At 55.5% G+C, this 24,840-nt stretch overlaps 3 protein-coding genes across 3 annotated transcripts; all 3 read left to right on the forward strand.

Moving 5' to 3' along the window:
- The first annotated feature begins 1,026 nt into the window (after nt 1-1,026).
- Nucleotides 1,027-2,819, forward strand: LOC136566403 (protein CD300H-like). Its single transcript, XM_066565529.1, has 5 exons — nt 1,027-1,057; nt 1,460-1,795; nt 2,004-2,091; nt 2,302-2,408; nt 2,779-2,819. The coding sequence occupies exons 1-5, from the start codon at nt 1,027-1,029 to the stop codon at nt 2,817-2,819; spliced, it is 603 nt and encodes a 200-aa protein (XP_066421626.1).
- Nucleotides 2,820-5,265: 2,446 nt separating this feature from the next.
- Nucleotides 5,266-9,728, forward strand: LOC136566513 (CMRF35-like molecule 2). Its single transcript, XM_066565683.1, has 7 exons — nt 5,266-5,338; nt 5,438-5,782; nt 6,579-6,714; nt 7,678-7,781; nt 8,309-8,382; nt 8,956-9,093; nt 9,375-9,728. Exons 1-7 carry the CDS (start codon nt 5,299-5,301, stop codon nt 9,507-9,509), a joined length of 972 nt encoding a protein of 323 aa, XP_066421780.1. The 5' UTR covers nt 5,266-5,298; the 3' UTR covers nt 9,510-9,728.
- Nucleotides 9,729-11,685: 1,957 nt separating this feature from the next.
- On the forward strand, nt 11,686-24,365 carry XYLT2 (xylosyltransferase 2). Its single transcript, XM_066565682.1, has 11 exons — nt 11,686-11,825; nt 16,682-17,153; nt 17,613-17,788; nt 18,101-18,303; nt 18,722-18,802; nt 18,953-19,169; nt 19,573-19,749; nt 20,587-20,849; nt 20,957-21,152; nt 21,541-21,874; nt 22,241-24,365. The coding sequence occupies exons 1-11, from the start codon at nt 11,691-11,693 to the stop codon at nt 22,561-22,563; spliced, it is 2,577 nt and encodes an 858-aa protein (XP_066421779.1). The 5' UTR covers nt 11,686-11,690; the 3' UTR covers nt 22,564-24,365.
- The last annotated feature ends 475 nt before the right edge of the window (nt 24,366-24,840 follow it).

Raw genomic sequence — 24,840 nt, forward strand, 5'->3', positions numbered from 1 at the left:
CTCTGTGATTTTCCAGGAGTTCCAGGGATGCATCCCCACGGAAGATGAGGTGGCTGGAGTGGGAAGTGTTTCAGCACAAAGCAGATTTGCCATCTCCAGCCACTTTTAAAATTTAGATCTTGGTGTTACTTGCAGCGTTTTGGCTCACAACCAGTCAGCTGGGAAGGAAGGAGTTACTTGATGACCCAAAGGGAAACCCAGAGTTTCCTCTTGCCATGGCAAGGCATTGAGAGGGAAAGGGATTCTGAGGTTTATGCTTTCTGCTCTTTCCAAAGGGCATATTGGAAGAAAGCCAGGGAAGTAGCTTTGCTTTGTGTATTTGGGTTTCTGAAACTTTAAATTTAATTCTGGGGAAAAACAGTGTTGTCACTCAAAATCACACAGCTGTGCCAAAAAAGGGGGTTTGGGGAGGAAAAGAAGATTATTTTGCCTAAGAAAACAAAAAAAAAAGCAGCCCAGCTCAAGCTGGCAGCCCACTCCAGAGCCAGAGAGCAGCGGTGCAGGGGGTTGGATGGCTGTCCATCATCACAGTCCATCATCCCAATCCATCAGAGCTGGGAGAGAAACCCAGCATCCCAACCAGTCCACCAGCAGGGGCTGAGCTGCACTCTACCCCAGCCCCTGCATCCTGCTCTGGCCAGACCCTCTCAAAACTCCCCAAAATCCTTTGGGCTCTGTGCAGGGGAAGGGTTTTTGGTCCCTGCTGGGATGGGCATCATGGTGGAGGAACCTGCTGCATTTTGGCATTTTCCTGGGAACTCAGTGACTATTTCAGATAAAAAGCAGAATCTCTGTCATGGAACACCCCAGGGTGAGTCACGGGTGGTGGGTGAAGGGGAGGAAGTAACTGTCTTAAAAAGAAGACATCCAGGATCTGTGGGTAAACACTGCCCAAAGAAGTGACAGGAGAACACAGCTTGGAAAACTCTTAGGACATCCATGTGTGTGTGGGCCTGGCTTCATCCTGAAGGATTTTTTGTGAAAAACCACAGGGAAAATGCCACCTCAGGAGCAAGAAGCTGGAAAATGAGGATTTTCTTGGTTTGGACCCTTTTCCTCATGAGAGCCACGAGCACAGGTCAGCAAATCTGTATCAGGGGTTCTGGCAGAGCTGTGGAGAGGCTGGGGCTGAGGCAGACAAGGAAGCTCACTGTGGTCATGGCAAAAGACCAGCTGACCCCAAACTTTTCCTCTGGTAGTTACAGGGTGTGATCTCTGAGATTTGCTTGTTCCCTGCCATGTGAACCCTGGGAATAAGGCTTTTCATTCTCTTACTAACATACACCATTGATGGGGGCTGTTTTATTAATGACTGGTGACTTCTCACCTCAGCACTGCTCACGGGCATAGTGGGTGCACAGGCACAGCCTCCCTTGGGCTGCAGCCCCTGGGCTCAGACCCTTCATGGTTCCCTGAGGCAATGCCTGAATGGGTTTACAGCTCCTCTCTCTGTCCCCTGCAGGTGGCTGGGCAGTGACAGGCCCCAAGCAGGTGACAGTTGAGCAGGGCAGCTCACTGGCAGTGTCCTGCAGCTACAAGCCACGCTACAAGCTCAACTCCAAGTACTGGTGTCGCAAAAGCTCCCTCTGGCCTTGCTTGACCTCCATCATCCGAACCGACGGCTCAGAGGTGACAGTGACACAGGACAGGGTGTCCATCAGGGACAACCACACAGAGAATTCTTTCACAGTGACACTGAGCAGTGTCACACCAGGGGATGCAGGCCAGTACTCCTGTGGGGTGAAGAAAGTGGGGATCAACCGATGGCACAGCACCAAGGTGATGGTCTCTGCAGGTAAAACAGGGCTGGAAGCAAAGCTGCCATTAAACTTCCCCCTTGTTCCTCTTCCTCCTCTGCAGTGCTCAGGGCATTGCCTGGATACCTCCATAACCACACCCTGAACCTGCATTGCTGAAGTCTCAGGGACAGAGACTCCTGTGCAGGGTACAGGACAGAGGGTGTGGGGATATCTACTTTGTTCTGACTCTGTTTTCTCTGCCAGCTGTTTCAAACACAACTGAGGACAGCAACCTGAGCCCATTGACCACCAACCCTCTGTGCCCCAGGGGCTGTGGGGAGCCTCCAGTGCTGTGAGTCAGGGCTTGGGATCCAGAGAAGCCCCCAGAAGCATCCCCTAGCCAAAACCTTCATTTCCCATGCATGTATCACCTGGCTTTGAGTTCTCAAGGAGCATCCTGGGGGCAAGCAGGGCAGCTGGAAGGCACGCAAGTGCCCCAGTCCCATTCCTCATTCCCCAGACCCTACTAAAGCTCTAGCACAACCTCCTTTCTCCTACACAGGTCCCAGCCCAGTGTCACCCACTTGCTGCTTCTGCTCAGCATCAAGGTGCCCATGGCATTAGCTGTGGTTGCTGGGGCAGCCTGGGTGAGGAGCCGGGGCAGGAGCCGTGACCAGGAGATCCTGCAGCTCTTGGAGGCATCCAGCAGCACCAGGACACAGGGCTGCCCACCCATCCCAAACACCTCTGAGCCTCAGGGACACCCTCCTGCCCCCCTGGCCCCAACCCTGCTGGGGCCGTGCCACCCCTCACGGCCGCCCCGTGCTGGGAGCTGCTTGGCTCCGGGAACTTCTGGCCCTGGAAAGCCTCGGCCCCTCTTGGCAGCCCCTGCGCTGCAGAGGGAAGGGTTTGAGGTGCAGAGAGCCTGTGTCTGTTGAGCTGCAGCTGCCAACCAAAGACGATTTTGCAATAAAGGCTAGGTATCCTGCAGGGCCGTGTCTGCTTGTCTGTCTGTCTGTCTGTCTGCTCCTTCCTTCAGCTGCCAGCATTGCCTGGGATGCCCGTGGCAGCCAATGCTGATGCACATACCTGTGTGGGGACATGCTGCTTTGTGCCCGGGGGGAGGGGGGGGGGGACGACGACATGGGGTCACAGGGGCCATGCAGGCTCCACCATGGCCCAGCTGAACTTCCTCATGGGGAGAGGAGCCCTCAGCCCCAGGAGCCTCAGCCCTTGCCACCTCTGCTTGGTCCACCAAATGCCCATCTCCAGCTTAGCAATAGCCAGGCAAGGGTGTCCTTCCACAATTCTGCTCCCCACTCAGCAGCTGCAGGGACTGGGGACACAGGGGGAGGCCTGGAGAGACCTGATCAGAGCATGGGGCTCCTGAGCCACAGAGAGGCTGTGCTGGCAGGAGAAGAGGTTGCTCCTGTCCAGCTGCACCATGATAAGGCCCTGGGGTTACCCATTTCATTCCCCTGGGAAGGACAGGGAGGCCGTGCAGTGTGGGAACTCAGCACATCGCTCCCAATGTCCAGAGTTGCCGAGAGAACCCTTGGGGGTCTCGGAAATCCTGGAATGTTGCCAAGAGTGCTTGGTGGCTTGATTTTGATCCATCCACAGAAGTGACAGCAGTTTGAGGACATGAGAATCACTTTAGAGTGAAGGGTGTAAAAGGGACACATTTATAGGGTGAAATATAAACTTTAAGGTTTTTGGTACAGGGGGGTTATGGAGACAAGATGGAGGGATCAGGGCGTGTCTCGTCCTTCTTCTTTCTTCTTCTTGTCTTCCATCTTCTGTGGTGATGTTGGCACTTGGGGATTGGTTTATGGTGAAGGTGCACTTGCCAACATGGGTGAAAAGTATTGGAAAATAAAAGTAAATATCATGTACGTAGATTTTAGTATAAAAAGACATGACCGCCCCTTGGGTGGTCAGAGTGCCCTTGGCTGCCTTGCAGATCAGACCTCTGTTGGGCAGACAGAAAATTTTGTAGATAAGAAACAATAAACAATCTGAAGATCGAAAAGCTGAAGAGTCCAGACTCGTCCTTTGAAACGCGTGCCACCCAAGAACCACCCTAGCCGTGTCCGGGCAGAGACAGCTGAACCGGACAGTGCAGGAGCACTGCCCAGCCTGGAGGATTGTCTGGGCTTCAGGTGGTCCCTGTGCTGTGCTGAGCTACCTCTCCCCCTGGGTGCCCTGCCTGGCCAGAGGGGCTGGGCAGTGTGGCAGTGAGAGGCAGGCTGTGTCCTGACATGGGGGCCAGGCTGGAGGAAGAAAGCAGAGGCTCCGGGGGATGGCAAAGAGGACAGTGCACAGCAAGTAATCTCAGTGACCAGGAGAAGCCCTAAACTCTAGGAAACAGGAAATGCCATGATCTTGCTGGATTTCAGCAGCAATGGAGGTGGTACCAGAGGCAAAAGAGGAAGCCAAGCTCCAGGGACACAATGAAGTTGAGCAGCAGGGCTGTCCCAGCGCGTCCATGTGGTTCCTGCTGGTGCTGGCCTCGGCACTGCTGCCAGCTAGGGCTGAGTGCACCGCCTGGGCTGGAGCCCCACGCTGCATCCAGCAGAAGAAGCGGGAGGTGTCCGGGCAGCGGCAGCGCTCCTGCGAGCCCGTGCACAGGCCCCGGGGCAGTGACAGGGCCCGGCACCGTGCAGGGATTCCTGAGGGAAACCCTGCCGGGTCACCTGCACGCACCAGCCTGGCCGGGAGACGTTGCCGAAATTCTGGGGCAAAGCGAGTACACGTACTGCTGTTACCTGTAACCGCGAAATTGCAGCCCGAGGTGCGGCAGGGCGGGTTCTCCATCCTGAACAGCTGCGTGCTCCGGGCATTCCGGGTGACTGCAGAGGGTCTGGCCAAGGAGGATGCGGGCTCGCTCCGCTGTGGGATGCAAAAGGGATTTTTCCCTTTCCATGAGAGTGCTGATGTGGAGGTTGTCACAACCCCGACCGGTCCTTGCACGTTTTCCCCCCACGGCAACAGTGACCCCCACGTTGGGGGCCCGGGACCACGCTGCAGGAGGAGGTTTCACCCCGAGAGTGACAGGAACACAGGGCCCGTCTGGCACCCGCTGCATCCATCCTTCCCCCGCGTCTGCAACCCCGACGCTCTCTCCGGACGCACCGCAGGGGACCCGCGGCACTTTCCGCTACTTCCCAGTGTTGGCCGGGCTGCAGCTGCTGGCGCTGCTGGCCATGAGCGCGGCCGTGCTCGGAGTCAGCGTACGGGGCCGCTGAACCCCCGCCGGGACCCCACGGCCCCGGCCGGCGCCGCTCGACCCCGACTGCCCCGGTCCCGACGGCGCGGGCGGGGGAGGCCGCACCGGGGCCCCGCCGGGCCCTCCCTGCTTCCCCCGCCGGCTCCAACAAACGCTCTCGCACCCCCCTCCCCTCGCATCCCCGGTGGCCCCATTGCCCAGAAGTCCCGGGTTCCTCTTCTCCACCCCAACGGGGTGACCGTGCCGCAGGGGCGGCCCCGGGGGCGGGCCGAGCTCCGCCGAGAGCAGCCGGGAGCGGCACACGCTGAGCCCCGGCGTCCCGCAGCGGCCATGCAGCTCCTGCCTCTGCTCGCCTGGGCGCTGCTGCCAGGTAAGACTGCGCCGGAGCCCCCGACTGCCGGGGCGGCGCCGTCGGGCGGGAGGTGCCGCTGCGGCGGCTGCACTCCCGCGGCTCCGTGTGTCTCCACAGGCTGCGGGGCAGTGACGGGGCCCGGCTCCGTGCAGGGATTCCTGGGGAGTTCCCTGTCGGTCACCTGCACGTACCAGGCGGAGTGGGAGAAGTACCCGAAATACTGGTGCATACCAAGTGGTGCGTTTTTTTATACCTGTGATAAGGACATCGTCATCACCTCGGAGTCGCAGCCCGAGGTGCTGCAGGGCCGGTTCTCCATCCGGGACAACCGCACACACCGGACATTCACGGTGACTGTGGATGGTCTGTCCAAGGAGGACGCGGGCACCTTCCGCTGTGGAGTGCGAAAGGGAAAGTTTTTTCGTGATGAGAGTGCTGCTGTGAAGGTGATTGTGCTCCCAGGTCAGTACTTGTGGGTTGCAGGGCCCCCAGATCCAGCTTGGATGTGTCCTCCTCCAGCTGCTTGGAGCAGGGGCTACAATGTGAGCAGCCTGGAGCTGATGGGTGCCATGCAGGTGGGACAGCCTCAGGGTGTGACACCAGAGTGCAGTAGGTGCCACCACCACTCATTCCCTCTTCTTTGTTCTACCCAGAGACCCTTCTTTGCCCCCCCTGGTTCAGCCATCTCCATTACTGAGGTGTACTGTGCTCTCTGTGACCACTTTTCTTCCTCATTAGCTCTTGCTGGCCTTTTCTGTGCCCTCCTTGTCTTCCTGTATAACACTGGGTGTTCCTCATTGCACTGTGCTGCCCTGTTTCCCACTTGGGACAGGCAGCATGTCTGGGCACCAGGCCCTGGGCTTGGGAAACATCCCTCGCCACTGCCTTGCCAGGGATCAGCCTGCAGAGCAGGACAATATATATATATATATATATATATATATATATATATATATATATATATATATATATGTGCGGTTGCTGTGCTAGTACTAAACTGGGCATGGGGTGCCCAGACCCCTTTCTGCAGGGTGAATCTGTTTTGTGCATGTTTTCGGGGAGACTGAGACTGTGAAAAGCCTCATGGGCAGAGGAAGGATCTTACAGTACTCTGACCTCGAAATGTGCCCCCTGGATGTGGCAGAGGGGACCCAGCTCCTCCTCCTGTGACAGCATGTATGGCACTTCTGACTCACTGCAAAACCCACAGCATCCTTCTCCACAGAGATCAACCATGCCTCTCCTCTTTTTGTTACAGCTTCTTCCATCCCCCCATCATCGACCTACGTGACCACCACGTCCTCTGATCTCATTCTCTCTGTAGCAGGCCACACACAGACAATTTCCCAGGAGGAAATTTTGCAATCAACATCAAATCCCTCCACCCCTCAACTGTGAGTAGCAGCTCCTGCCTACAGCAGCCTCTTTCCTCCATGAACTCTCTGGTGCAGCTGGAGCCTTGCAACCATAGGATACCTCACACCTCCCTTAAGGATCCAGACCTCCTGTTTTTGCCTTTAGAGACCACTCCATGTGGGAAAATTCTTCTCTGTGAGGGTGGTGAAGTCCTGACACAGGTTGCCCAGAGATGTTGTGGATGCTCCATCCCTGGAAGTGTTCAGGGCCAGGCTGAATGGAGCTCAGAGCAACCTGACCTAGTGGAAGGTGTCCCTTCCAGTGACAGAGGGTTGGAACTGGATAATCTTTAAGGCCCCTTCTGACTCAAATAATTCTCTAATTCTATGACAGTAATTCCAGTGCCTCTAGTCACATGGGAGAAGTGGTTTCTGCCTGCAATACCAACCCCATTTCCTTCCCCAAAGCTCAGTGAGACTGTTCATGGGAAGCCAAGTGCTGCCCAGTGTCCTGTTCTTTGTAGTTACATACAGCCTGGTAGAGATAGTTGAAAAAGCATGAAACCAGTGGGTTAGATCTTCCCCTCTTCTCTCCTGCCTGTGGGAGGTGATGCCAGCAGCAGACAAAGCTGAGACTCTGCATCAGCACACTCAAGGGTGTGCTGGCTCACCAACTTTTCCTGCTTGCCCATTACAAGCAAGGTTAACACAGAGTGGAGTTAAACCAGAGCAAATGCAGGAACCATCCTTAAATCACTGAAGACACAGTGGCTCTCAGACCCAAGCATCCTTTTGCTTCTGCAGTTTTTGGTTTGCTCTGCTCCATGCCCAGCTGGCAGCCTGACCATCCCATGCCTACTGTGATGGGCAAGCCCTGCCACTCTACTGCCACAGCTACTTCCTATGTCACCCACAGCTGCTTCCTGCAACCCTGCTCCATGCTGGTTCATCCTGAGAAGTATGACAACATAAATTGTCTTCTTCATTCTTTTTTTCTTGCAGCTTGAATGTAGTTGAGCACATCCTCACTCCAGCCATCATTGTGGTCCTTTTTTTGCTTGTAGTGGCTGCTGGTGTTCTAGTAATACTCTCCAGAAAGAAGAAGGGTGAGTGAAAATGTCAGTGCCACACACATCCTGTTTCTGTAACAGAGCCTGCTCTGCTTCCCTTATTTTTCCCTCTGTTTCTTTTTCCTCCCCCATTCCCTTCCTGATCCATCCAGTTCCTCAGTCCATCATTGAGACCTCCACCAGGAGGTTTCCTTCCCTCAAGGGAGCAGTGGGTCCATCCCATGGGTGCTATCCCATGGGTGTTGTCCCCTGGGAGCAGGGAATGACAGCCCTTGGGGTGGGTGCTGCTGGGCACAGAATCTGCTTGAGTTTGTCTGGGCATCATCACTTGCATGGGCCAGGCTTACATTAGGCTTGATGCAAAGTTTAAGGCCAGTGTGAAGGATGGGGAGGGACAGGAGAGGACATTGCCAGCTGGCAGGTGGGGTCTGGCTTTATTTGAAGAGCTGCTCCAGTTTAGATGGCTCATGGAGTGTCACGTTCCTGTCCTGCTTTATGGCAAGATTTGCAGTGGCAGTGCATTTTCTCAACACATTTCTTTTCCTGTTTTCACTCATGTCCAGCCACATCCATGCTTCAGCCAGCCCTTTCTGGAGCAGCCATAGAGATGGACAGGACTTGCAGCATGTCACCTACAGTAAGGAAAACCTCATGAGTTCTTGGAATTCTGTGCCCCAAGTTCACATGAAGAGGGGAAACATTGCATCCTGAGCTGCCAGAGCTGCTGCTTTCAGCCAGGTTCACGGTGCTGTAGGCTGGGAGGGACCCTTTGGGCTCTGCTTGCCAACAGAAAGACACAACCAGGGACTTTCTGTGACTATCACAGAGTATTCCTGGGAAAGGAATTTAGGATTGATCTGAGACATTTCTCTCCAAGCCTCTCCAAGCATGGGAGTTACTTCTCTGGGTGAAACAGCCTTGGGAACCTGCAGCAAATCACACCTGAAGTGCTGCAGGGTAGCTGCTCCTTGCTTACTGCTTGGAAAGTATTTTCTGATTTTTTGCTGCCAGCTCTTGAGGAGGGGCTGGTGTCACAAGAATTCCCCCGGGGAATGTTGAGCCAGCCCTTGCTTCAATTTTTATTTCCACCCAGTGCACCTGCAGCAGCTCAGCACCCACCACTCAAGACAGGCAACAGGGTGGGAGATATTCCCACCCCTGTGGATGCATACAGGGAGTGGCAGCAGGGTAAGAGCTCATCCTTCTCCAGCAGGGAGCAGAAGCCTTGAACTATGCAGACATTAACCAGAGCCCAGGCGCAGCTGAGAGCCAGTACAGCAATGCTGAGGCTTTCCAACACCTGGGAACGCTCCCAGTGGAGTACATGGAGGTCAGGCAGAGTGTTCAGGTAGGAGAATGCCAAAGCATTGCCTAGCTGGAGGTGGTGGGAGGAAAGCTGGAGTGGGTGGGTGACAGAATGAGCAGCAGGATGGGCTGGGTGGGGCAGGAGAGGATTACAAAGGGAAATGCCAAACTGGGGTACAAGTGACCCTGGCTAATGTGGGTTCCCTCTCTGGTCCCTGTGGCTGCTCCTGAGTGCTTAAAACATCACAGAGAGGTTCCAGCAGACAGTGTTTGCCTGGAGCAGCCCCACAAAGGATGTTTTTGTTTATCTCCCTCCTTTCCCAGCTTTTGGAAGTGGAAAGAGAGGCGTTATATGCCAGAGTGCAGAAGCCCATGCTGCAGCAGGAGCAGATCTCCGCCAACATGCCATCGGCTCCACAGCCCAGTGAAGAGCTCTACAGCACTGTGTGGGGTAGATGAGCAAGCACCCAGCCCCATGGGCTGCTCCTGCTGCTGGCAGCACCAGTGAGACTTGCACAGAGGACATGGGGTTGATTTTCTGCTCACGTAGGAGCCAGCTCGATAGCAGAGCTGTTGCTCTCCGAGGTTTGGATGTTTCTTTGAGGCAACATCAGAGAGGATGAGGTATGCGGAGGCACAGAGAGGGTTGAAGATAAAGTCATGCCTTTGCAAATGCAACTTGGAGTCCTCATCCGTACAGCAGTGGTGCTGGGAATAAAGCTCTCCCCCTTGTAGTGGGGTAGTCCAGGCCAGAGACCCACCAGGCAGGGTGGGAGAGGTGGGCAGGGGAGGTGAGGCTGGGCTGGTGAGTGAGCTGGCTCCCTTTGCTCACCACTCATCCCACTTGCTCCTTTGGCTGCATTGCTCATGTGGGCTGAGGCTCCCAAACCCACTGTTCACCTCTGACATTTTTTCATGCTAATGCCAGCTGGCAGCTCCTGGGAATCAGGACAGTGGGAAATGTTATATCCAAGTGCATTCGTGTGGAGTGCTCATGTGGAGGATGAGGTGTATCAGGATCTTGGTGCAGAAATGGCATGTCCCCCAACCCCTCGTACCACAGGCCCCCAAGTAGTTTGCTCCTGCTCCTTCTCTCCCACCACCCCCAGCCTGGGAGCACACAGATGGGCTGTAATCATCATCTTGCTCTTCTCTGCTTTGCTGATAACTTTTTTTCTGGCACCCACTAAATACTTTCTGTGTGAATTGTTGCTGCTTTATCAGTGACACCAAGAATCTGATAGCATTGGCCGTGGTGTGTGACTGTGTTTGTACAGCAGGTTCCCACCTGCTAAAGGGTTTGTTGCAGAGTGTCACCCTGAAAGCAGGTCCTGCCCCTTGCTGGTGCCCAGCAGTGTGAGAACTCAGGTCTTTAAGGACAAGGACTCTTGGGGCTCCAGCACAAACCCACAGCCCCACCACCAGCTACTGCAGCATCACTCCCCGCTGGAACAGTCCATGCAGTCTTGCCCCTGGCATGCTGGTGCCCTTCCCCATGAGTGTTCACTCTTCTCCAGCCCAGTGCCAGACAATTTTTCCATCCACTCCCACAAAAAACAGGCCATAGGGATGGGTGTCCTCCTAGAGCTCAGCAGGCTGCTCAGAACCCTTCTGCAGCCTGGGGAGGCCTCTGTTATCAAAAGTTCTTCCTCTTAAAACCCTCAGGGGCATTGAGGCTGCAGTGTTCCCTCAGCTTTATCAGCAGAATCTGCCCACAAAGCTCACAGGAGGTCATGGAACTCCCAGGAGCTGCTATCACCACCCAGCCACTGCTTCCTATTTCTTCTGCTGAAATACTTCCACCCCCAGGGGCTTTCACAGGGGAAAGGCTGAGAGAGTTAGGGGTGTTCAGCCTGGAGAAGAGAAGGCTCCAAGGAGACCTCAGAGCCCCAAAAGGCCCCCTCAGTGCCTAAAGGGGGCCCAAGAGAGCTGGAGGGTGACTTAGAACAAGGGCCCAGAGTGCCAGGACAAGGGGACTGGTTTCACAGTGTCAGAGGGCAGGGTTAGATGGAGGATTAAGAAGGAATTGTTCCCTGGGAGGGTGGGGAGGCCCTGGCACAGGGTGCCCAAAAAATCTGTGGCTGCCCCCTCCCTGGAAGTGTCCAAGGCCAGGTTGGACAGGGCTTGGAGGAACCTGGGGTAGTGGAAGGTGTCTCTGCTGTGGCAGGGGAGTTGACACCAGTGGCACAGGCACACACAGCAGTGCACAGGTGGCCACACACAACCATGTGTGCACCCCAGTGCACACTCACATCACTCACAGTCCCACACACATTCACTCGTATTCACTCATACTCATTCACACTCACATTGTCTCCCATTCAGTCACACATTCACTTACATGCTCACACTTAAATTCATTCACAGACTCACATTCACACATTCATTCACTCACACACAGTCATTCACTCATTTACTAACACACTCACATTCGTTCACCTCACGTTAATTAGCTCACATTTACTCACATTAATTAGCTCACACACATTCATTCACTCTCACATTTACACGCTCACACTCCTTCACAGGCCCCGTCCCCGCCGTAAGCGCCGCCCCATGGCAGTTGTAGTCCCGCCCCTCCGTGCCTGCGCATGCGCAGCTGTGGTGGCGGCGCGGCGGGCCATGGTGGCCGGCGGGGCGATGGTGGCCGGCGGGCGGGCGCGGAAGCTGGTGCGGCGTTACCGGCTGGCGGCCGCCACGGCTCTCGCCATTCTCCTGCTCCAGGGGCTCGTCCTCTGGAGCTCCGCCGGCCTCGACGAGGAAGGCCTGGCCGAGGTGTGCCGCGGGAGGAAGGGGGGCGGCCGGGGCCTGCCGGGGGGACGGGGGTGGAGGGGGTGTGGGCCGTGCTGAAGGAGGGCGATAAAAGGGCTGGGGGGGGCCGTGAGGGGGCCAAGGACGACGCGGGAGACCGAGGAGGCCCGAGGGGGGCTGTGGGCCTGGGGGGTTATGGGAGGGCGATGGGTGCTGGGAGGGGGCTTTCGTGGGAGAGCCCTGGGGAGGGACAGTGCCCTGGGGGTAGCGAGTGTCCCCTTGCTCGGGAGCTGGGTGGGGGGACAAAGAGGGTGGGCTCTGTGGGGTTGGCAAGGCCCAGACCCAGGATGGGGCTCCCGGCCTGGGGGTCCTGCAGCCTCAGGCTGCTGAAGGTGTTGGCGGTGGGGTGGGCAGCGAGCGGTAGGTTGCCTGGGAGCTTCTGGCGGCAGCGGTGCATGGTCACAGCACCTGAGAAGAGGAGCCGGTGGCCCAGGGGGTTTCTTTTGGCTCTGGCATAAAGTGAGGAGTATGAGGGGCTTGATGGGGATCTTACACTTGTGGTTTGGGGGATGTTGTGGGGAACTGGGGTCAGGGACACCCAAATTAAAAAACATGGAGTTCAGAGAGCTGGCAGGTTTGTGTCAGCTCCTGTGTAGCTGTTCTGGTGAGAGGTGTTCCTATGAAGTGGGAGAGTACAAGGACCTTTCAGAGCTGCTGATGTCTTTATACCAGAATACCCTGCTAAGGCCAAATGCATTGCTTCTTTCTTGTGAGTGTGGGGAAACTGAGGCATGGTCTGGTGAAGGAGTTTGCCCAAGGTCAGACACAGAGAAGGAATCAAAGAGCACCTGGGCTGATGAAACACATTGCTGCCACCTTCAAACCAAGCTCCTACCTGTGGGTTGTTAATTTGAATTTGTTTATTTGTTGGGAACTGCCCAGACTGTGTCCAGGTCTGCTATGTCTGTGTGGACCAGTGGCTGAAGCCTCCTATTACCTCCCTAGTGTGGAGGGTGATCCCATGGTCAGCAGGTCTAGGAGGCTTTCCTTGAGAGCAAAGAGGTGAGAAGGGGAACAGGGCAGCCCCTTGCAGTGGGGAAGGTCTCCAGAGTAACACCACTCATTCAGCAGGTGAATTCCCAGCCTTAGGCCTGCTCCTGGGCCACAGGAAATGGCCATGAGCACCCTCATGTGCTGCCATATGCCCATCACCAACACAGAACCACGCAGTGAATGTGGCAAGGAGAGGATCGTGATCTGGAGGCACTGGAAGCATGAGAGCAGACTGATCTGGTACCAAGGAGTGCCCAACTGCTCCTTTGCCTGGTCTGTAACCTTGATCAAATTACTTCACCCATCCTGGCTTCTCCTTCCCTCTGTACCATCCTACACTGTTTGTCTGCTGTTCTCTGCTCCTGCCCTTCACAGCCTCCTGGGTTGGCTCATTCTGCCTTGCTTGGTTTCCCCATGTCTCATCCCAAAACTGAGCTGGGCAGCTGAACAGGTTTGTCCGTGGGTCCCCTTTCCTGGAGAAGAGTTGGTTCACCACCAGCAGTCCTGGGAATTGACAAGCCTCTTTGGAGAAGACAAGAACCATCCTTAACTTCACGGACAGCCTGAACCCATTAGCAAGCTGGAAAAAGTCCAATTAACCTCAATTCTTATAAATGCAAAGCTCTTGTTTTCTGTGCCGTCCTGCCGTCTGATTTGGTCAGACCTAGAGGAGTCACCATTTCCCTAAGGGCATTTCTGGTAAAGCCAGAGGAACAGTCCTGGGAGAGTCTGACCTTGCAGGCCTGAAAGGATTCATGGAGTTTGGGATTTCTTAATTGCCTCAGTAAATAGCTCCTTCCCACTAATGGACACAGCTCATCCCCAGCATGAATGGGCTCTGGAGAAAGTAAGAGACACTCAAGTCCTGGAAGCGCTGTGGAGCTGGCTGTGCCTCTTGGATCCATCAGTTCTCTTCCCAAGCCCTATTTTGGGGTCCTGCAAGGCGCCCTCTGTTTACCAAGTGGATTCTTTATGGAGTGCAGACTAGGAGTATTTGGATCTGTGTCCATCTTTCCATCAGCACTGTGTTTCCTCCTGGAAACCAAATTAATCTTGTTCCACCAGGATCAAACAACACAATCCCTATCCAAACTGATGGATGAGAGAGGAAATTCCCACTCCTGCTGTGGTCAGCAGGTCTCCCCACACAAGTGGGAGCCTGAGAGACCAGACCGATCCTGCCTCTGTCATTGTGACACCCACAGCTCCTGGATGAGCACATGAGCTTCCTGAAGCTCTTAGTCCGTGGTGGAGTTGGCACCAGTAAAACTCAAACCACAGAGTTTCCTTGTGGGTGGAGAAGAGGATCTGTCACTGCAGTGTTTTAGCCACTTGGTCTCCTGTCTTTGTCTGTCCAGGCAGGAGGTGGAACCTCTCTGGGGATGGTGTGCTGGTGTCCTCTGTGTGCTGTGGCCACAAGAGAAGCTTCCTATGAAGTGTCTTTTCTTCTTGAGAAGAGATTCCTTGATAGTTACTTTTCCTGACAAAGAGTTTGTTTTTAGGGGACTTACTCCAGCCATTTTAACTCGGGATTCCTCTGATTTCTTTGAAACATTTTGGTGCTGGTTTTGTCTAAGTGCTGGTATGTGGCAGAAACCTGTCAGACAGCCAGAGAGGGAATCCTGCAGAAACCAGGTGCTGTTAGCTCTACTCCTCCCTGTGGCACAGTGGGACCCGTGCAGGGGATGGGGTGCAGGTAGATACATGACCCCTGGCTCTGTTTCACTCTGGGGTAGCAGTGTCGCATTGGAGGAGGCAGAACAGGACAAGTCTCTCCAGTAACAAGCAACAGGACAAGAGGAAATGGTCTCAAGTTATACTGGGGCAGTTTAGGTTGGATATTAGTGAAAACTGTCACCAAAAGGGCTGTGAAGCCCTTGAACAGGCTGGATCAGGAAGTGGTGGAGTCACAGACTCTGGAGGTATCTAAAAGATGGGTAGATGTGGCACTTGGGGACATGTTTTAGTGGTGGCTTTGACAGGGGTTCAATAGTTGGGTGATCTTAGTGAGTCTTTCTAACCTAAATGATTCTGTGATTCTAAGTGAGCTCTGGCTGCCGCCCGGAGTTATCTGTGTGTCAGAAGGAGGGAATGGGGACCCTCACTGACAATCCCACACAGGTCTTAAATGCAGCAGAATAATGTGGCTGGAGCCATTCCCTGCCAGGCTGGGGTGGAGGGATCACTCTGCTGTGGTGCAATAATTAGAAACCCTTGAGTTCCTTGGCTGGCAGCTCTGGAAGGGCTGGCAATGCTTCTAACAACTTCCCTACTGGGAGAGGCAGCCAGGCATGCTCCTGAGCTGGGAGCAGGGCTCCTTCCAGGGGGACGGGCAGGACTGTAACCATGGGTGGGCATTGAATAGGGGGTGTCTCACGGTCAGCTGTGCTGGGGAGTGCAGGATGTGAGTGGGATCAGCAAGTCTCTTCCTGTAGGAGCATGGAAGATACTCTCTCCTCACTTGTGGCCTTCCAGCTGCCCTCGCCTGTGATGCTCTGTGGGGAAAACAGATTTATAGCTCTGGAACAGATGGTCCTGCATGGTGACTAATGAAGGGTTCACTGCCTGTCTTGGGCTGCCTGTGACACTTGTCTGGGTGGAGGCAGGCTTGGCTGATCCCTGCTCTGAACCAACCCTTTGGGATTTAAGCAGTGGTTTTGGCCATGGCTGTGCCAGCACACCATGGGTAGTCTGGGGACTCTGAAATGGGCAGATCACACCAAATGCTTTTCAGCCTTTTCACTCTGTGCTTTCTCCTGGCTGTGACCTTCCCAGCAGCTACACCCTCAGGGGAGTCTTGTGCCAGGGGCTAGTTCAGTCCTGCTGTCCTTGTGAGGCATCTGTCCATCCTTGTGAGCTGATGCTGCTCAGGAATACTCCTGGTTGTTCCTTACAGCTCCCTCTGGTGCCTGGCACAGCTGCTGGGCAGTCAGAGTTTGGGGGTTTTGTGAAACAGCCCTGGGAGGCTGGGCTGGAGCAGGCAGCTGCCTGCCTGTCATCCAGGAGTGCCTGCAGTGGGCTGGAGCACATGGCTCCGACATCACGGGTACACTCACTGGGAAAGTTCTTTCCCCCGAGAGTGGCATCCAAACTTCCCAGCTCCCTGCTCTCCCCAAGGCTGACTGTCTCTGCTGTTCAGCCAGCCTGGCAGAGGTAATGAAGCGTAATTAAGTGCTCCCTTTGCACATCTGCTTGCGTCCACAGGAGGGTTTGTGACTGGATTTCTAGGGAAGGTGGTGATGGCAGTGCCTGCCCCAGCCCAGCATGGGGAGCCAGGGTCCAGGGAGGGGTGCATGGGCAGGGCCTTGGTCTATTCCTGTCCAGTGCTTTCAGCCCAGAGAGCACAGCTGTGGCTGCCTGTGACTCTGGTTCTGCTGGGCTTGGGTTCACAGCATGATCATGGCAGGGAAGAGTTGGTCCAATAATCTCACAATGAAATGACCATCACCAGCAAGTACAGCCCAGTGCTCATCTCCAGCATCAGGGATGTCCCTGCAGGTGGGCAGACCTTAGAGGGTGGCTGGTGCACACACAACTCACTGTGTCCATTTAGTCTGCAGCCCAACCACAGAGAGTGAGACTGGCTATTTTCATGATGGCAGGGGCCTCCTGTTGGGGCTTAGCCTGGGGTTTTGGGTGGTGAAGGGGCTGTGTAATGTCCTGTGCTGCACAGTGGTTGCTCCTGGAGCACCTGTCATGCTGCAGCATTGAGCTCTGTGGGGACTGGGAATGGATGCTCTGAGGAGGATGCTGACAGATCTAGGGAGAAGCAGGCCCGAGTTAATGCTGTCTGTCCTCTCTTCTGCATCCACATGAACCCGCAACAGGAGCGGCAGAAAAAAGCTGGGTTTCCCGAGAGCAGCGATGGCTCCAAGGACTCGGACAGCTCTGCCGGGCGCCGGAGCAGCGCCAGCCGGAAGCATGGCCGGTGGCGGGGCCGGCTGGACAGCCCCGGGGCCATGGTGTCCAAGGTGGTGAGAGCCGTCACAGCCAGGCACAAACCAGGATGGAGGCTGCCAGCCATGCTGGATTCCTCCAGCCACAGGAACCTGTCAGAGCTGCATGGGGAGGCTCAGCTGGCCATCTTCCAGCAGGGTGACACGGGCAGCGTGGAGGGGGCTCCCCAGCCCACTGAGAACAGTTTCACCCCCAAGTGTGAAATCACGGGCAAAGACGCCCTGTCGGCGCTGGCCCGGGCCAGCAGCAAACAGTGCCAACAGGAGATCACCAATGTGGTGTGTCTGCACCGGGCTGGCAGCCTCATGCCCCAGTCCGTGCCTCGCCACTGCCAGCTCTCAGGTGAGCCCTACTGGCGTGCTCCTGGTCACCCTGGGCATTGGGAATATCCCTGGGAGGCTAGTAGGCCACCTTCCGTATGTCACCAAGCTGTCCCACCTGGCAAACAGCAGCCTCAATCTGTCACTGATTCCCAGATTACCTCTGCCTCTGTAATCCAGTCAAAGTTGTGCCAGCCTTCTTAAATTGGGCTGTTCATCCTACTCTGCAGTTCTGCAGGGGTCAGAGCCAGGCCCAGCTGCATTATCTGTTTTGAAGCACCAGGGGAGGACACCCCCTTTCCCAAAACCCCCATCAGTGTAACACAAGGGGCTGCATGTGCCACCGTGCCTTGGCACTGCAGCCAGTTTGGGGTTTGCCCGAGGCTGAGTGCTTCCCTGCTGTCCCCTGCCTTGCTCAGGAGTTCCAGGTAGTAGATACCAAGGATGGGGGTGGCTGACACCCCTCTCCCTCCCTATGCAGGCAAGGTCAGCCCTGTGATCCAGTGGGACGAAAGCCGGCTGCAGCAGGGGCTGCCCAGCAAGCCTGTGCGCATTGCCTACATGTTGGTGGTGCATGGCAGGGCCATCCGCCAGCTGAAGCGGCTCATCAAGGCCGTGTACCACCAGCAGCACTTCTTTTACATCCACGTTGACAAGGTGTGTGGCAGGGGTGAGGGAGTGGGTGTTAACAGTGCTCCATCAGTCCCTGGGAGAGGGCGCAGAGCTGAGGCATGGGTGGTGGTGAGTGAGGAAAATGGCTGGATAGAGTTAGTCCTTGCTGCTGTGGAGGTGTGACCCTCTGCTGCTACTTCTGCAACCCCACGGAAGCAGGATCTATCCCCCCTGCCCTGTTTGATGCTTCTCTCCTTGTGGAGGCTGCTGCAAGGGCTGACTCCGGGCTGGTGGCAAGGAAAACAGGGCCCTGGGAGGATGTGCTCCTTGCTGAGGGTGAGCCGTGTTCCCTGGCAGCGCTCCAACTACCTTCATCGCGAGGCTGTGGAGCTGGCCCGGCACTACCCCAACATCCGTGTGACACCCTGGCGCATGGTGACCATCTGGGGAGGTGCCAGCTTGCTGAAGATGTACCTGCGCAGCATGAAGGACCTGCTGGAACTGTCTGAGTGGCCGTGGGACTTCTTCATCAACCTGAGTGCCACTGATTACCCCACAAGGTGAGTGCCTTACTGGGGCAGGGGAGGGGGCTGGAGGTGTTGGGGCTGTGTGATGGTGCAGAAGCTTTGGGAGGGGCAGGGAGGAGCAGGGAGCTCAGGGAGATGGGGTTGGAGATTGCACCTACATGCTGGTGATGGTGCTCTGGGGCCAGGCTGGACCCATGTATGCAGAGGAGCCCAGCAAGTACCTCCGAAGCTGTTTTTTCCTGTGGTCTGGGTGTTGTAGGAGAACATGCATGTGAAGTATGAGACAGCAGAGAGGCTGTGTCTGTGTCTGCCCAGTGGTGGAACAAGGGTTTGAGTCAGCAGCTTTGTGTTCCTTGTGTCTAATGGCTCTTGCAGAATGAGTGTTTACTGGGCTGCTTCTATGCTACTAATGCTACTAGGAGCATTAATGATTTCCTGATTTCCACCTCAGGACCAATGATGAGCTGGTGATGTTCCTGTCCAAATACCGAGATAAGAACTTCCTGAAGTCACATGGCCGAGACAACGCCAGGTAATCTCAGCTAGAGGCAGAGTTAAACTGGAGGAACAGAAAACGAGGGATTTCAGAAAATAACTGAAACAGCTGTGGCAGGGAGGGGATTTTCTGCATCTGCACTTTGCAAGGTGGTTGACACTCATAACTCCTCATCCCCATGCCCAGGTTTATCAAGAAGCAGGGCCTGGACCGCTTGTTCCACGAGTGTGACTCCCACATGTGGCGACTGGGTGAACGCCACATCCCCGAGGGCATCGTGGTGGACGGGGGCTCTGACTGGTTCTCACTGACACGCAGCTTTGTGGAATATGTGGTCTATGCTGAGGACCAGCTGGTGTCCCAGCTGCGCCAGTTCTACACCTACACACTCCTGCCAGCTGAGGTGGGTGCTGGCTGTGGGCCACAGGACAGATTTTCTTCCCACTGTGCTTAACATATCTTACCCACTTCATCCCTGCTCTGGGTACCTGCAAAGGGTATTGCTGGTTCTGTTCAGGCAGTTTTGTGCCTCCCCTTTTCCAGACTTAGGTATGAAAGAGGGAAGAGAGGAGCAGATAGGTCAGGGGTCATGCTTACATACAAGCCAACTTTAGGTCCAGTCACCCTCTGGGCCAGATGAGGACTGATGCAAGCCTGGTCCCTTAAGTGTTGCCCTCTCCTGGGAACGGGGAAATTTCTGTTCAGTAGCAGTTGAGGTCTGCCCTTCTCCTCTATGAGTGGGGTTCTCCATTAACCACCTGTCCTTCATCCCACTGGGTGTCCTGCCCCTTTTCTGCCTTGCACAGTCCTTCTTCCATACGGTCCTGGAGAACAGCCACGCCTGCGAGACGCTGGTCGATAACAACCTCCGAGTGACCAACTGGAACCGGAAGCTGGGCTGTAAGTGCCAATATAAACACATAGTCGACTGGTGCGGGTGCTCCCCAAATGACTTCAAACCCCAGGACTTCCTTCGGCTACAGGTGAAAAAGATCCTCCTTTCTCTTCCTGCTTTTTCCCCTCCCTGTCCTCTTCTCTCTGAGCTGTCCTGTGGGCACTCCAGGCTGCAGTGCCGGCTGCTGTGCATGTCCCTGCAAGAGACTGGAGCATGATCAGGTTCCCCAGTGGGGCTCAGTGTGGATGTGTCTGTAAACAGGCAGTAGGATTATCCTGACTGTCCTGCCCTGCAGCCAGGGTTCTGCTTGCAGCATTGCTCCTATTCCTAGGCTTTCTCTCCTGTTTTCCTGCTCTTTCCCTACAAATGTATCACTTGAGGGAAATGCCTTTTTAGTAAAACCCATTCAGAGTGCTGTTTCTTTGGCAGGTCAAAATGCCTTGTGACGAAATGTCTCCCATGCTCTCAGTGCATGGGGATGTGGACTGAACACAGGAGGCTTGGGGGAGATAGGGCCAACCCTGAAAAGAGCAGTTGTGGCAGGATTTTCCAGCAGTTCCAGGCTTGCAGAGCCCAAGACACTGTTCCTGCAGGCTGTGCCACTTGGCCAGAGCTAATGCAGGGCTCAGCAGTGGCTCTGGTGGGTGGGGGCTCATCAGAGTAAAGATTGCAGCAAAGGAGCTGGATGACACATGGCTAGTTCTGGGCACAGAAAGGGGGAGGTGGAGAGATGGGGACCCATCTGCATTCCCAGTAACTATTGGTGTGCTCCCACTGATCCTGTCATAGAGGATCCCACATTCAGGCTGGCTGTGCTGTGCTGCTCCTTAGCCTGTGCCTTCAAAGTGAGTAGGATGGATCCTGCTGGAGTGGGAGGGCAGAGTGGGTGCCCCCAACATTGTTAGAAATGCCTGTGCTCTTCCAGCAACTCTCCAGACCCACCTTCTTTGCCCGCAAGTTTGAGTCGACGGTGAATCAAGAGGTGCTGGAGATCCTGGACACGCACCTCTACGGCAGCTACCCCGCCAACACCCCGGCCCTCAAGGCCTACTGGGAAAATGTCTACGACCGTGTTGATGGGCTCAGCGGTCTCACCGATGTCACCCTCACCTTCTATACAGCCTTCTCCAGGCTGGGGCTCCGCAAAGCCTCATCCACGCCGGCAGCCAAGGCTGACAAGCTCTGCAGGTAGGGTATTTTCTGTGGTCTCAACCCAGGCTCCAAATGGAGACCTTTATCTTGTGCTGGAAGTATGCTTATGCTCAGATATGCAACCTCTCTGTCTGTCTCTCCAGATTTGAGCCTCGAGGCTTCCCCTCCAGTGTGCACTTATATTTCTATGACGACCGTTTCCAGGGTTACCTGGTGATGCAGGAAGTGCAAAATTTGGCAACTGGGCAGACTGAATCCTTGGAGGTGTGGATGATGCCCCAGGGAGCTCTGAAGCTGTCTGGTCATGGAGGGCAGGCAAACCGCTTGCAAAACCTAGAGGTAAATGTGGCACTTTTCTCCCTGGCTCTCCCACACTGTGCTGCCATTCCTCCTCTGCCCCACCTGCCTACAATGGGGACAGAAGGACACAGAGCTGCTATTGTTTCTGAAAAGAAACCTTTATCTGGGAGTTTGGTTTATTTGTGAGGAGCTGATTGTTGGTGAATAGGCCTTAAGGGGATCTTTCAGAGGCAGGTGAGATCCAGAGCCTGCAGCTGCAGGAGGCCTTGCACAGCTGAATTAGTGCTGGCGCATGATCCATGGAGTGTCCATTGCTTTAGATGCCAAGGTTTATGTGTTCTCTGTTTTGGGGAGGTGAAACACAGAACCTCAGCTGATAGTGTCTCCTTGCCCAGTGTCCCACTGCTTGTGCTTCCTGTCCCTCCAGGTGGGCACAGAGTGGGACCCCAAGGAAAGACTCTTCCGCAATTTTGGAGGCTTGATGGGGCCTTTTGATGAGCCGGTGGCCATGCAGAAGTGGTCACGGGGCCCCAACTTGACGGCCACGGTGGTGTGGATTGACCCCACCTATGTCATTGCCGCCTCCTACGACATCACGGTGGATGCTGAGGCAGAGTTCACCCAGTACAAGCCCCCCCTCAACCACCCCCTGCGCCCTGGTGTCTGGACCATCCGCCTCCTCCAGTTCTGGGAGCCTCTGGGGGAGAACCAGTTCCTGGTGGTGCCTCAGACCTTCAACCGCAAGCAGCCTCTCAGGAAAGGTGAGGATGCTCTGGAGTTTGGGGCTGGATGAGAGGGTGTCCCTGTGGGCAGTCCAAAGTGCTTCCCTCCTGTGTTGGCCCCTGGGCTGCAGCTGATGACCAGGCTGGAGCCAGTTTTCCACTGGTGCCCCTTGCCCATGTGAATCCTTAGACTGAGCTATCCTCTTGGCAGATATCGAGAGCCCATTGGCCCATGTCAGTCAGATCTTTCCTGCGGCAGTGTCCTTTTCCTTGTGCTGGACGAGAGCTGGGGTTGCAAAGGAGTGGGGTGCTGTGCCCTAACTGGAGTTGGGGGTAGGACCTGCAGGGTGCCAGAATGTTGCTGCACTGCTCATCCCCTCTCTTTTCTCTCCCTTTCCTTCCCAGACGACAGCAACTGGCTGCATGGTGGTCCCCCCCACAACGAGTACATGGACCAGAACTTCCAAGGCTTGGGTGGGATCCTCAGCCTGCCACGCTCCGAGGCGGCAGAGGAGGATGCGGTGCAGAAGGCACAGCTGACGGGCAAGGAGCTGGAGGACTGGGCGGATGCTGCCATCGGCACCTTCTGGTCCGCAGCAAATGTCTGTGTCAGCAGCCCCTCTGCCTGCACTTCCCTGGAGACCTGCAGCAAAACCTCCTGGAGCTCCCTCTCCCCAGACCCCAAATCAGAACTGGGGCCTGTCAAACCTGACGGGCGGCTGAGGTAGCAGGAGCAGCCAGAGGGCAGCCTTGGGAGCAGGGAGCATCCTCCGTTTCTGATTTGGGGGGTGTCTCTGGACCACATCACCCTGTGCCATTTGCACCGTAGTCACTCAAGGAAGAGAAAATGAGAACATCCAGGCAGGGGAAAACCTTCTCCTGTGGGATATTTTGGGCAGAGAGGCATGAGGTGCGTCTTGCCCATCTCTGCAGGAATGAGCCTTTGCTGGCCAGGGAGAGCGTGCTGGAGTGCCCATCCCTGTGGGGGCATGGCAGGCACCTGGGAAAAGCTGTGTGTTTGTTTCTGCAGGCCTTGGAGCTTCAGGAAAGGGTGATGTGGGAGGGAGGGATGGCTGGTGAGTGGGCAGGCTCTTGACCAGCTCAGCATCCTGCCCACCCCAGACTAGAACTTGGCAGGATGGGCCCTTGTTGCTGACTGCTGCCCTGTTGGGCTGATGAGGGACTGGGGATGGGCAGAAACCGAATGAGTCAAAACCTGCCATGTGCACGGAGCTGCTGCTGGCTTAGGGTTTACATCTCATCCTTTCCACCCCAGCCCTTTAGTTTGTATTTTTATAAATATATATATAGAAATATATATGATGCAAAAGTGCAATAGAGACGAGACCCCGCATTGGCCGGGAAGTCCCTGTGTCTCCATTTCCCCTGAGACTGTAACATACCTTGTTCCCTTGGGTGTCCTGGTGCTACAGGACAGGGTGCTGGGTCGTTTACATCCTTTTTTTATTATTATTATTTTATTATTATTGTTGTTGTTTTGCTGTTTGCCCATTTCCTGATGAGGGCTGCTGGGGACCTGTAACCTGTTGGCCTTGGGGCAGGGTTGCCCCCAGATTGTGGGGCAGCTGCCCAACTATGCCAAATGTCTGGAGCCCTGATATGTTGTGCAACAGTGAGTGCGGAGTGCTCAGTGTGTGGTTCAGGCCCAACAAGCTGCGCTGTGGACCCTGCGACTTCTGTCTCCACTTCAGCAAAAGGACGCCCTGATCTCCTGCCAAAATAGAATCCACAGGACCGATGTCCTGCTGCAGATGAGCTGTGCCTGGAGGGCTGCCTTGTGCCATAGCTCCTTGACCCGACTTTTTCTTTTCTCCCACGTCGGCAGAAGCTTTTGGGACCTGCTGTGCTTCCCTGGGCAAAATGCAAAGTGGCGAGATGAGGTCTGGCCAGCCCCATCCTTGCTCCGCTGTTTCTGCTTCCCATTGCTCCAGAGGGAATAGGTGCCACCTCCTCTTGGGAAGGGTTGCAGTGAAGCATCCCCCTTCCCTGCAGTGCCCCCAGGATGTCCTTGGCAACTGCCTCTAACATTCTTCTCTCCAAGACTGATGCTACCTGGAGAAGTCTTGGTTTGGTTTCATCCTGGGAAGACACTTCACAGCTGGGGACAATTTGGAGCCCATCTGGCCCAACTCTGCTCAAAGCAGGGTCTCAGGAGCTGGTGGGCTTTTTTTGTCTCCATGGATCTGTGCCATCCTAACTTTTTTCCCATGTCCCACCTCTCCGCCCAGCAGGTCTGACACTCCCAGTCTACAAATTCAAGGATGTGGGTGTTGCAAGATGTGTACTGTAAAACGGAGGGGACTGAGACCTCTGTGTGTGAGGGCAGGTACCTGCTGGCACTCAGCCCCCCTGTCATATGCCCCCTTCTGCCTGGGGTGCTCTGGGGCAGTGGAGGAATGTGGGGGGAGAAGGGCCACACACTGGAAGATGCCAAAACTCTGTGTCAGAACCATTATATAAAGTTGTCTTAAATATGCAACATCACCACAAATACATCTCTATCTCTACAGTTTGGTGTGTCGGGTTTTTGTGGTGTTATGGAATGGGTGGGGGAGGTTCGGCCGTACCCGGTGAGAGTGTCAATCCCCCCTTGGCACCAGGTGTTGGGGCAGGGTCGCCTTCCTCAGATGGGTGATGTGTAACCCAAAATCAAGCTTGAGATTTTCAAAACCTGTGGCTGGAGAGTGAGAGCTCGGGAGTGACCCGGAGCGACGGGCTGAGTCCGGTTACGCCCTGGCAGCGGCTGCCCTGAAGGTACCAGATACTTAGCGTTTACATGGCACTTAATTAAGGTGTTAATCGGCTAATGAGCGGGCACCTCCTGCTGCCTGCGGGGCCAGGAGCCTCCTGCGGCACAGGCCAGCCTTCCCTCTGCAGGAGCGGGGCAGCGCTGATCCCGGCAGTGAGTGACCCGCGGCCTGGCTGCCGCTCGGCCGGCACCGCGGCACTCTGCTAACCGCGGCACGAGGCCGGGGCACCCGCGG

Source organism: Molothrus aeneus, chromosome 25, assembly GCF_037042795.1.
Source record: "Molothrus aeneus isolate 106 chromosome 25, BPBGC_Maene_1.0, whole genome shotgun sequence".
Classification (NCBI taxonomy): Eukaryota; Metazoa; Chordata; class Aves; order Passeriformes; family Icteridae; genus Molothrus; species Molothrus aeneus.